This window comes from Callospermophilus lateralis, chromosome X (genome assembly GCF_048772815.1).
Source record: "Callospermophilus lateralis isolate mCalLat2 chromosome X, mCalLat2.hap1, whole genome shotgun sequence".
Classification (NCBI taxonomy): Eukaryota; Metazoa; Chordata; class Mammalia; order Rodentia; family Sciuridae; genus Callospermophilus; species Callospermophilus lateralis.
This window is the reverse complement of record NC_135325.1, coordinates 3,528,448-3,540,968: the sequence shown is the minus strand read 5'-3', so window position 1 is coordinate 3,540,968 and position 12,521 is coordinate 3,528,448. Positions and strand designations below refer to the sequence as shown.

At 42.6% G+C, this 12,521-nt stretch overlaps 1 protein-coding gene across 1 annotated transcript in view; it reads left to right on the top strand.

The window, feature by feature from the left end:
- Positions 1-336: 336 nt before the first annotated feature.
- Gpm6b (glycoprotein M6B) overlaps positions 337-12,521 on the top strand; it is a 162,867-nt gene continuing 150,682 nt past the window's right edge. Inside the window, exon 1 of the mRNA XM_077106905.1 lies at positions 337-468. Coding sequence (XP_076963020.1) covers positions 465-468 — 4 coding nt within the window. The 5' untranslated portion in view covers positions 337-464. The remainder of the gene's footprint in view (positions 469-12,521) is intronic.

The following is a 12,521-nucleotide window of genomic DNA, read 5'->3' as shown; positions in this document are numbered from 1 at the left end:
TCCCCCTCCAGCTCGAATAGTTTTCATCTGGGACGCGAATCGGCATCTCCGGGATCCTAGAACCCAGCTCCCCTCTCTCCCCATTGCCTTGCTGGCTCTTCCGGTTCCCGCGCCCCTTGCCTCCCGCTCGGGGGTCCCAGAGGAAGCCGAGAGCGTCGCGGGCAGTCTGGGAGTGCCCGCTGCCCCCGATCGGGCCCTCGCTCCGGGCTCACAAAGCCCCCGGCGCTGACGTCAGGGCCCCTCTCGGCGCGGCCGGCCCCCAGTGCAGGCGGAGCCGCGCGGCGCTCCCACCCCGGCCAGCAGCGAGCAAAGCCAGCGGCCAGCCCAGCGCAGCCCAGCGCAGCCAGCCCAGAGCCCGGCCCGCGCACGTGCCCGCCAGACCTGCAAACTTGTGCCACCCGCTCTACCCGTCCCCGGGGAGCCCGAGAGCCCGCGGCCCGCGCCCCTCCCGTCCGTCTCCAGCCATGGGTAAGCGAGCTTTCTGGCCCCGCGCCACCGCCACCGCCTCACGCCCCCGCCCCGCCGGGGGTCCCGCCCTACCCCGGTTCAGGTGGCACTTCCTAGCCTCCGCGGTGTCGGGGTGGAGACGGGTGTGGGGGGAATGGAGGCTGCAGGTGGGTGGGGCTTGGCGCAGGTGTCCAGATCGCCCAGGTGTGCCTCCCTGTCCCATCCCGGGGGCGTCCCCACTCCGGGTGCACCCAGGCTGCACCCCTCAGCGTGCGAAGCGCGGGGGGCCAGAGAGCTGGGCCCTCAGCAGGGCTCGTGGAGAGTGCAGACGGCGCGTCCCGGTTTGCAGGCTCCTGCTGTATTTCAAGGGGTTGGTGGAGTACCTTCTTGCCGGTTTCCCGGGACGATCTCCCTGTCGCTAGAGCTCCCAGCTCTGAGTCCAATCATGTCCCGCTCTGCCGTCCTCCTAGTCTCCTTAAACCCACATGAAACACATGTTCTGTTCCCCAAACCCGGGGTCTTCCAAGAGCTCCTTTCGGAAACCAGGGAAGTGGGAGGGGAGGGGAAGGGAGGGGAACCCGGGTGAGTCTCTTCTTTGTCCCCTGTTCCAACTACCTAAATGCGGCTCGGGCGCAGGTGAAGAAGGTGTGAAGCGGGTTCCAAAGCAATTGGGGTAACGACTAGCAACGGTGAAAGACTCGGCTCAGGAGAGTGAAAATCTTCAACCTGGCCCGAGGCGGGTGTTAGGCGGCTGTAGGATTCTTTCTGACACTTCTTAACACCCAGAAATGCTGCCGTCAGCAACATGTCGCTAAACGGGGACTCGATCGGAAGGAAAACTCGTGAAGAGTGCCTTGGAAATTAACCTAATTCCGCGGTATTCCTGGAAATGTATGTCTGAGAGCTGTGCTTGGGAAAGGTTTCCTCTCTCTTTCATTATCCTTCCCCAGTGACAGCTCCAGCCACAAGCGCCACAAAGACTGTGGAGCGCCCCTCTGAAGCATTTCTAATGAGGAAGTCTGTGGGTTTAACCTTTGCAGGTTAATGGTGAGGGCTTGGGAATTGCTTGCTGGCCCCCCTCCCACGTTCCTCATCTTCCCCCATCCCCTTACCTCTGCAATGAAGTGGGGGGAGGGGGGAAGAGAAGTGGTAATTCTGTATTGATTATAATTTGGGGTGAGGCATAGTAAGGAGGGCACTTATTTTGTTTTTAAAAAGAAGCTCCAAGAATTTTATAGTTTAATTTTAAAATTTTACATTGCTCCAAATATGAAAGTAAGCCTCCTTTCCCCTCCCTGGAAAAAAAAAAAAATCCGACATGAAATTTTCTTCCCCAAAAGTTAAGGATTAGATCCTTCTAGAAAGGACAAAATGTAGCTCTGGTTCCTGCTTCTTTTAATGCCCCGGTGTGAGTGGTGAGTAGTCCCATCACTCAAGGATCCCTTTTAGACGAGATTCCTTACACAAAAGTAAATGATGGCTATGGCTCACCCTGTGGCTGCATTTGCAGTAGTAGCAGCCAAAGATGTTGCAGTTCTGCAGAAGTACAGATTTGAGTAAAGCACAAATTAGTTGTCTTGAAATAAAGTTATTTTGGTTCTGAACAACGGGCTTTTACATTTGTATGTCGAATTTGAGCATAGAATGACCACATGGGGACCTTCTTCACATGCTTTCACAACACTCTGGACTTAATTGGGGCTGGGCTTTATTTTTCAATAGGTGTGGAAGGTAGATGAAATTCTCACGAAGCCAGTGTCCAAGCCAAAGGCCTGTTCTCAAGGAAGTACTTTGTGTCTTGGACAATTATTGGTTCTACACTTCAATCGCCAATTTATGTTAATTTGTGCATACTTCACTGGTTTTGGCAGTATCCTTGGTTTTTAGTTTTAAGTTTTACATTAAAAAGAAAGTTCCTTTCAAGCCAGAAAGGAGACATACTGATTTCCTTTAGATTCTTAGTAAATACTACACTACAGGGCCATGAACTGGTTTTATTTTTCCAGATGTATTTAATTACTGAACATACCCTTCTGAATGTTTTAACTGAAATGATTTAATGTTGGGAAAATCCTGAACATGGGTCCATTGAATTGGTTTTTATACAAGTCACTTCCTTAGCCTGGTATGAATTGATCCACTGGTAAAATGGATGAGGCTTCTGGAAATAAAAGTCTCTCTGGAATCACATTTTAAGGTATTTGAAAATCTTTAAGTAGAAAAATAAAATAATGAACAGTAGTCTGTGTACAATTCTCTCTCGATGTATCTTAAAACATGCATTTTCAAAATTGTTGAGACAATGATTTTCCCCTGGCTTTGTTTAGCTATAATTCATATACAGTTCGCACATTCAAGTCTCCCAGTCAGTGGGTTTGAATGTATTCAGAGTTGTGCAACTATTTCCACTATCTAATATGAGAACATTTTCATCACCCCCAAAAGAAACCTTGTACCCATTAGTAGTCACTCCTCATTCTCCCCTCCCCCAGCCCTTAGCAACCACTAACCTACTTTCCATCTCTGTGGATTTGCCTCTTCTGGATGGTTCATGTAAATGGAATGAACCAATTAATGTTTCAAGTATGTTTGACTACTCAGTAACTTTGGTTGTTTTACACAATGAGAAGATGTTGATGTATTGTTTGTATGTAATACACAACCTAAATGAGTGTGTTGAAACTATCTGGCTGAAGGGTTCCACATATCCCCCAACCTGCCTTCTCCCCACCAGTGATAACTCTGGTTTTATCTGACAGAAACTCATTTAGGCCAACAGAATTTTGATAGTGTTACTCTGTTCACAGGCCTTAAGACATAGTAACTAAATCGATTAAATGCAGTAACTTCTTAGAAGGCATTTGTAGAATAGCCCTGATGCTTCCATATGGCTCATATATTCAGAGAGAAATGCTGATTTTGTTTCATTAGCTGCCCATAATTTTAAATTGAAAATTGCATATAAAATGATCAGATACAGAAAGCATCAAAATAATTGTTTTGACTCCTTTTGTAGTAAGGAAGATTTTTTTGTTGTTGTTTTTTCAAGATGGGTCTCACTATGTTCCCCAGGCTGTTCTTAGAACTCTTGACCAAAAGCCATCCTCCTGCCTCAGCCTCTTGAGTAGCTGGAACTACAGGCCTGGGCTACCAAGCTCAGTTGAAAGGAAGTTTTTGTAAGGATTACAAACAGCCTGGAAATTTGGATGAAAAAGTGCCTGATTCAGTAAGCCTAGGCAGGGCCTGGGTTTTTACATTTCTTTGTTTCTTCTTTCTTTTTCTCCCCCCCCCTTTTTTTTTTTTTTTTCTTTTGGTACTGGGGATTGAACCCAGGAGTGGTTTACCATGGAGCTATATCCCCAGCCCTTTTTATTTTATTTTTATTTTTTAATTTTGAGACAGGGTCTTGCCAAGTTGCTAAGAATCTCTCCAAATTGTTGGGGCTGGCCTCTACCTTTTGATCCACTTGCCTCAGCCTCTAGGATTACAGGTTTTAGCCAACCACCCAGTGGTGTGGTTTCTGCAGTTCACAAAAGCTCTCAGGTGTGCCTGATACTGGAGCCAGGAAAGAGGGAAAAGCCTGGCAGGCCAGGGAGGCTTGGTGCCTGCCCCAGCTTACCCCCTAATTTGCTGTGTGATCCTGGGTGAATCATTTTTTTTCTTAACCCCAGTTTACTCTAAAATAAAAAAAGATCCTGTGAAATTACTTCTTTGCACCCTTGCAAATCTACAAGTGTGTAATTTAGGAAAAAGAAATGAGAGAGTAATATTATGCTTGAAAAACATGGGCAAACAGCCTCCTAATTGTTTTAACACTATTCGGTTCCCTGAAGCCAGTATTACAAGCATCATTTTGTAGTTGGGTTAAATGCTGGCATTTTCCATGTGCCCGCCTACAGGATGGTGGGCTCTTCTCCAAGGAAACTGGTGGAGGAAGCCATAATGTGTACCCTCTTTAACACTTCCAGCTTTGGCTTCTGCCCTCTTCTCTTGAGAGCTGTCTGTACCAGAAGGTCCTTCCTCACCCCACACGTAGGCCTGTGCTCCAAAGGGAGTACTGCAGATACATATGTGCAAGGCTTGATTCTAGAAATTTGCTCTGGAATTCAGATGCAGTTGGAAACAAAGGAATGGTCTCCCAATGAGTAAGGGCAGGATGTGCTAGCTGGCCTCCCTCTGAGTGTAAAGGTCTAATAAAGAGCCCACCCCTGATGGTCTTGGAGAGTGTTCTTTCAAATCAGGGGGGCAGGCTGAAATTGTGAGTAAATCTCACAGTCCAATACCACAGAGTCCTGTTTGTCACAAACAGGAAATAATTAATTCTTTCCTTTATTTTTTTCTCTAGCAAAAGCTCTTGCCCAAACCACTTGGCCCCTCCAAGGGCTTCCTAGAGGAGATGCTTCTCATCTTCTGCACTGGGAATCAAGGAATTGAATGGTTTAATGAAAATGCTAAAGCGGTGAATCATACAAGAGCCATATATATGTCCTAAACATTTGATTTAACTTGAAACAGTCATTTGCTGACAGTTTGTTTTTGAGCCCTTGCTTCGAGTGTGACATCCTGATTGAAGTTCCTTGGTTTTTCTTACATAAATCATAGCCCAGTTCATTGGCTTCTGATTTCCAGATTCAGATTCTTTTAAGGTAGAATGAGAACATAAAGGCATTGAGAGCTGATCTGTGTACAGACACTTTATATTACCTACCCCAGTCCCCTTAAACATTTATAATTGTCTTGCCCATAATTATTTTGGCAAAGACTTTCCAAAGCAATGAACATGATCTTCTTTTTTCTTTTTGATATTTATTTTTTAGTTGGAGGTGGACACAATATCTTTATTTTATTTTTATGTGGTGCTGAGGATCGAACCCAGTGCCTCACGTGTGCTAGGTAAGCACTCTACCACTGAGCCACAACCCCAGCCCGAACATGATTTTCAAAAAAAGAAGAACTTTGTTTTGGCACTCATTTTATTTATGTAATATCGAATAAAATTTCATGATTATGATACAAATAAACTGGCCTGAACAGGTTTGGGAATGAACACAAGGGATTCTTTTTTTTTTTTTTTTTTTTTTTAAAGAGAGAGAGAGAGAGAGAATTTTTTTAATATTTATTTCTCAGTTTTCGGCGGACATAACATCTTTGTTTGTATGTGGTGCTGAGGATCGAACCTGGGCTGCACGCATGTCAGGTGAGCACGCTACCGCCCGAGCCACATCCCCAGCCCAAGGGGTTCTTCTTGAGAACATGATTCAGCTGGTGGGAGCACTACACAGACATCCTGGAGAAGAATTTAGAACCCAAGTTCTGTGGACCGTGGTCAGTATGGTTTAGGAAAAAAAAAAAAAGCAGATACAGGGTAATTGGGCATGATACCTTAGGTGAATTATAGGTAAGAGAGCTTCTACTGTATTTTTGAGCCATTGTCATCCATTTAATAAATTTACCATGATTTTTCTGATTATGATTATTTGGCTTGTGTTTTTAAAATGCCTCCCTTTTGGTTCAAATACCAAATTCATCAAATGCAGAGATTGTTTTATTCATTATTATATCCCAGTGTTCATTCAAATGATTGGCATATTGTAGGTGATTCATAGACGTTTGTTGAAAAAGCATGGATTTTGTCATATCAAATGCATTTTGTTAAGATCTCTCTATCTTATAAATGTATTGATTGCAAGGTATATAAAATTATGCTTTTCTATGTATTAATTGTATGATAAACTAAAGTAAATGAAATAAGGTAGAAGACATTGTTGTTCTTGAATAATATTAATATTTTTATCACAGAATTTCACAGAATAACAGAATTTCAGCACTTGAAGTCACTTTAAAAGTAATTTGATGGCTTCGGGCATACACAAACCGAAAACAATTTAAAGAGCAGCTTGAATGTTCTTCCATTACTTTTTATGCCTTTAGCTTTTCTTCTTCTGATGTTATAAAGTATTTTCCTCCCTCTGGTGAATAGTACTTTCTTCTTGTCAGATTTTTAAAGTTAGGGAAAGCGTGGGGAGAAACACTTTGCTTAAATGGAACTCATTTTTGCCCTGGGGATTAAAAGGAAACAGAAAGGGCTGGGGATGTGGCTCTGCGGTAGAGTACTTGCCTGGCATGAGCAAGGGCCTGGGTTCCATCCTCAGCACAGCAAAAAAAAAAAAAAAAAAAAAAAAAAAAAGAGCAACAACAAGCAGTTTTATGTTTCCTTCTTTACTGTGTGAATTAGAGTTAAATAAATATCAACTGCCATGCCATTGAACTTGGATGCACCCAACTCTAATTAGGGCTCTGTATTCCTGTTACATACCTGTCACTGAGGCTCTCGAAGGAACATAACTTAACAAGTGTTCACAGGGCCTTGGTCAGGTGAGCCAAGGACTGTGCTAAGTCTCCAAGCAAAAAAGAAAAATCAATAAGAAAGATTTTGTCCTCAAATGACCAGTCATTTCACAAAGGCAGATAAACAAGATCCTGTAGGAAAATGAAAAAGAACTAAGGACAAAAGAGGGAGGTGGTATTTCAGAGCTTCCCTGGGAGGTGGTTACTTTTGAGTTTTGAAGGATGGAGCAGGATGATGAGGGTCAGGATATCTGGGGCTTTGGGAAAGAACATTCTAGGGTCTGGGTATAGATGTGCAGAAGTGGGACCATGACAGCAGCTGTCGTATGGACAGCTTGAGGAGTTGGGAAGGGTCTGAATATGGGGGAACAGGGAGAGCTGAGGCCAGGCCACACAGTGACATGCCAGGAAAGAACTTGGTCATTATTCTCTTGGCTGTAGGGAAGGGATTTTAAGCGGGCAAGTGACAGCTGGAAGGAAATGACAGTCTCCCAGAAGGAAGAAAAGAACCCCACTGAGATAGAGAATCCTTAGTGTCTGATTGTAAAATTCCAAATGAAAGAATAGAAACAGTTTTGGGAAGGGTGAAGCCTTGTGGCTATATGGAGCATCCCATAGGGATCAGAGTTATGTCAAGAGGCTGGAAAAGACTGGGTAACCCGTGCAGAGAGGTAGGAGGGAGCAAGGTAGACTGGTGGGATCCTGAAGAAACTGGCCTGGACATGGCAGAGTAGGTGTGGGAGAGAACAGAAAATAAGATTTGATGGGAAGACTGAGAGCCACATGGGAGTAACAAATTTTAGTTGATTACATGGACACCCACAGATCAATCTTGCAAAAAAATGTTTGAATCTTATGGGTTGCCTCCTCCCTTTAAAGGGTAGAGAAAGAAATGTGAGCTTTCTGGGATGGGAAGAGATATGGGTGATCTTTGATGTGCCTCCAGAAGGGATGGGGGTTGAAATGGAATCTCATCCTTATCTATTTGATAATTAATTTTAAAAGTGGCATTATTTGTCAGGCACGGTGGCACACGCCTGAAATCCCAGTAGCCTGGGAGGCTGAGGCAGGAGGATCGTGAGTTAGAAGCCAGCCTCTGCAAAAAGCGAGGTGCTAAGCTATTCAGTGAGACCCTGTCTCTAAATAAAATACAAAATAGGGCTGGGGATGGGGCTCAGTGGTTGAGTGCCCCTGAGTTCAGTCCCCAGTACCAAAAAAAAAAAAAAAAAAAAGTGGTATTATTTCTTCCTTAAATATTTGAAAAAAAATTCACCCATAAAGCCATCTAGGTCTGGCATTTTCTTTGTGGAAATGTGATTTTTATTAATTTACATTTCTTTAAGCGATTGAACGATTCGGATCTATTCTTTGTTTCAGTTTTGGTAAAGTGTTTTTTTCAAGGACTTTGTCCATTTTATCCAAGTTGTTAAGCTTGTTCACACAAAGTTCAGAATAATCTTGTTTAATAATCTGTTTAAGCTTATTGTGCACTTACAGTGAGCTACACCACTGAGCTACACCCCCAACCCCTTGCTGTTTTTGATGATCGATCTCATTTAAATTTAATTTTAGGGCTGGGATGTAGTTCAGCAGTAGAGCACTTGCCTAGCCTGAGTGAGACTCTGGGTTTGATCCTCAGTGCTGCAAAAAAGAAAAAAAGCAATTAAACTTGATCTTTTGAAATTTAATAGTTATATGTCACTCGGTATATTTGAACTTGGTATAAGAAGATTCATGGTAAATGATCTTGGACTGGGAGTGTAGCTCAGTGGTATAGTGCCTGGGTTGATCTACAAGAAACATAAATAAGTAAATAAACTGAGAGTAGAAGTTCAATTGACCTTAGTATTTGTTTGTGTATTTATTTGGTTTCTTTTTTTTTTTTTTTTAAGAATTTTTTAATATTTATTTTTTAGTATTCGGAGGACACAAGATCTTTGTTTGTATGTGGTGCTGAGGATCGAACCCGGGCCGCACGCATGCCAGGCGAGCGCGCTACCGCTTGAGCCACATCCCCAGCCCTTATTTGGTTTCTGTAGGACTGTTAAATTCTACTTTCTTCTTTGGAGCAACTGATGACAAGTACTGAAACAAATGAAGTCCCTTTTTCTTCACATTTAAATACACTTTTGGAGCAATATTTCTCAGTTTCAGCACCTTTGACATTTTGGCATGGAAGATTCTTTGTTATGGGGAGCTGTTCTGTGCATTTGAGGGCATTTAGCAGCATTACTGACCTCTACCCATTACATGCTGTAACATTTCCCTAGTTGCAACAGCCAAAAAACATCTCCAGAAATTGTCAGATAATAGGGAGAAGAGAGCAATATTTTACCAGCTCAAGAACAACTGCTTAAGAGCAGGAGAGATTGAAAACCTTCTGTGCTTCACAGTATTATAAACTCTTAGCAGTATTGTCACTGGGGACTTGCTTGAGCATATCTGTGGAATGGGAGGATCTCTGATATAAGTCCCCCCCCCCTTATAAAAAGGATGCTTGCCAGGTGTGGTGGCACATGCCTGTAATCCCTGAGGCTTGGGAGACTGAGACAGGAGGATTTCAAGTTCAAAGCCAGCCTCAGCAAAAGTGAGGTGCCGAGCAACTCAGTGAGACCCTATCTCTAAATAAAATACAAAATAGGGCTGAGGTTGTAGCTCAGTGGTCAGTGCCCCTGAGTTCAATCCCCAGTACCAAAAATAAATAAATAAATAAAAATAAAAAGATGCTTGATTTTGATAGCTAAAGAAAGTTTTGTTTTTAGCCTTTTCCAACATCAACAGACAATCTAGAGGTATCATGGGGAGTCTGGCAGACCATCTGATTTATTCTGTCTTTGGAGTTTTTTAAATGGTACCCAAACCATCCTGGATATCAGATGCTGTTTCTCTTGGTAACTTGTTCTAACATTTAGGATGCTTTCTCTCTGGAGAGGACTGAATCTATGAAGTTTGTTTGGTTACTAACATCATTTTCATCATCTTTCCTTCTCTTCATTAAGTAGAAAGACATGAAGGATCTAATCACATCCTTAATTACTGTGATGGCCTTTCCAAATTTAGAATTCATCTCCTTAGCTTTAATCAAATCTGCCCAGATTAAGCCTTTAAGGCAACCTTCCCACACGTTCTGTCCTTAGGGTATGTGGTCATGTCTTTATTAGATTTTTCCATGTGTTTGAGAGATGCATGGGTTAGAAGAGACAGGACTGATTTCCCCCTTGTTACTCTCAGAGATCCTTTTGTTATAGCCACAGATCTCTCTGCCCTTCCTATCTCCCTGCTCCTTCATCCTTAATTCCTCCCCACCAAATAGAGACCATTTGTTTTCTCAGGGATCTGAGTGGGTTTACAAAAGAGTGCAAGAGAAGGAGCAAGGGCCTGGCGTGGAGGCAGGAGGATCCCAAGTTCAAAGCCAGCCTCAGCAACTTAGCGAGGCCCTAAGCAGGTTAACAGACCCTGTCTCAAAATTAAAAAGGGCTGGAGATGTGGCTCAGTGGTGAAGTGCTCCAGGTTCAATCTCCAGTCACCCCCCACCCCTGCCTCCCCCCCCAAAAAAAAGATTTTAAAAAGGGACACTATTGGAAGTGAAAGTTACATGGAACTTTGAAAACCTGTTATTTTATATGTATATCAAGCCACTTTTAGGTTTAAAAATGTGGTTTTTAGAGCAGCCTCCCTGAAAAGACTGTTTCAATGGCAGATTTTAAAATGGGAACTTAAATTCAGACATCTGTTCCTTCACACAAGGAGCGAAGAATGGAGGTGTAATTAGCAAAGTAATTCAAGCACTTAAGATAACTTTATTTGATGCAGCCCTTTATTTGATATTTTCCTTTTAGTTTTCTCATTTGGCATATTCTGACAGTTTCCATGGTAAGTAAAATAAAATTCAGTACATTAAAGGGATAAATTTCCATTACATGAATTATTACCATTTGCAAAGCCATTGTACTGGATTCCCCCAAACTGTTTGGAGCTCTATTATATAATGATATCTTGTCACAAATATTTTTAGATGTTTTGTAAGAGGCATGATTATTATAAAATCATTTAAAAATTTGTTATTGAAATAGAATACATACACAAAAAGTAGGCAGATCATAAGCATACAGCTTGATAAATTTTTACAAATGTAACAGGATCTTACATTAAGAAACAGAACACGGGGTTAGGTGCAGTGGCACATGCCTATGATCCCACCAGCTTGGGAGGCTGAGGTAGGAGGTTCGTATGTTGAAAGCCAGCCTCAGCAATGGCGAGGCACTAAGCAATTCAGTGAGACCCTGTCTCTAAATAAGATACAAAATAGGACTTGGGAGGTGGCTCAGTAGTCAAGTGCCCCAGTACACCCCCCACCAAAAAAAAAAAGCAGCAGAACACGGGGCTGGGGGTGTCACTGAGTGGTAGAGTGCTTGCCTAGCAAGCCTGAGACCCTGGGTTCCATCCCCAGCATGACATTGTTTAAACAGCAAAACATCCCCAGGCCCTTAGACATCCCCCCTCAAGCTGCTGTTCTGGTACCTATTTTAGTAATCACCCCTAATTTCTGCCAACACAGTTCTGCCTGGTTTTCCATTTTATATAAATGGAATCCTACATTATGAACTTTGGTGTTGGCAGCTTTTATTCAACATCAATAACATTATTTTAAAACTCGGGGATATTTTCTGTCACAGTAGCTATGAGAAGGTCTTTGAAAATACTTGTCAAGAAATGAGATAGGCACATGAAAAAAATGAGATAGTCATACAGCTTATTGTGAAGGTACAGTATTTCTGTTGTCCACATCAGAAATGGAAAATATATTTCTAGGAGTGGTGAATAAACAGGAAATGGTAGGGATTGCATATTTATGCAGGAAATGATCAATATGAGTGTTTTCTGCCTTTAGGATATAAAGACATAATAGCCGTTGAGGCCTTCTCCTAGTTAGTCTCCTAAGAAGATGGAGTTTTAGGAGTTGTCCGAATTAACCATAGTGAGAAATTTTCTCTCCTTGTTGGCCAGAGTGTCTACAGTCAGTAAAATGAATTCTTGGTCTTCCCACAGAGCTGGCTTAAATTGTAGGCTATCACTGGGACTTCAGTTTATACTGCCACCAGTAATATATGAGTACCTTAGCTTCTGAGCATCTTCATTAGCATTTGGTACAATCACATTGCTTAATCTTTCAAAAAAAAATATAGGGTGTGATGGTACTACTCAAGAGGCTGAAGTAGGAGGATCGCAAGTTGGAAGCTAGCCTCAGCATCTTAGTGAGACCCTGTTTCAAAATAAAAATAAAAAGGTCTCAGTAGTAGAGTACCCCTGGGTTCAATCCCTAGTACTGAAAAACAACAACAACAAAATGATAGCTATAAAATGGTATTTCTTTTCTTTTTCTTTTTTTTTTTTTTTTGTACTGGGGATTGAACTCAGGGGCACTGGACCACTGAGCCACATCCCCAGCCCTATTTTGTATTTTATTTAGAGACAGGGCCTCACTGAGTTGCTTAGCACCTTGCTTTTGCTAAGGCTGGCTTTGAACTCAAGATCCTCCAGCCTCAGCCTCCTGAACTGCTAGGATTACAGGTGTGCACCACTGCCCTGAGCCCCTTTTGATTTTTCATTTTCAGACAGGGCCTCTTTAAACTGCTGAGGCGGGCTTGGAAATTATGATCCTCCTGCCTCCTGCTTTTGTGATATGATTTGATTTGATTTGATTTTCACAGTACTGGGAATTGAAC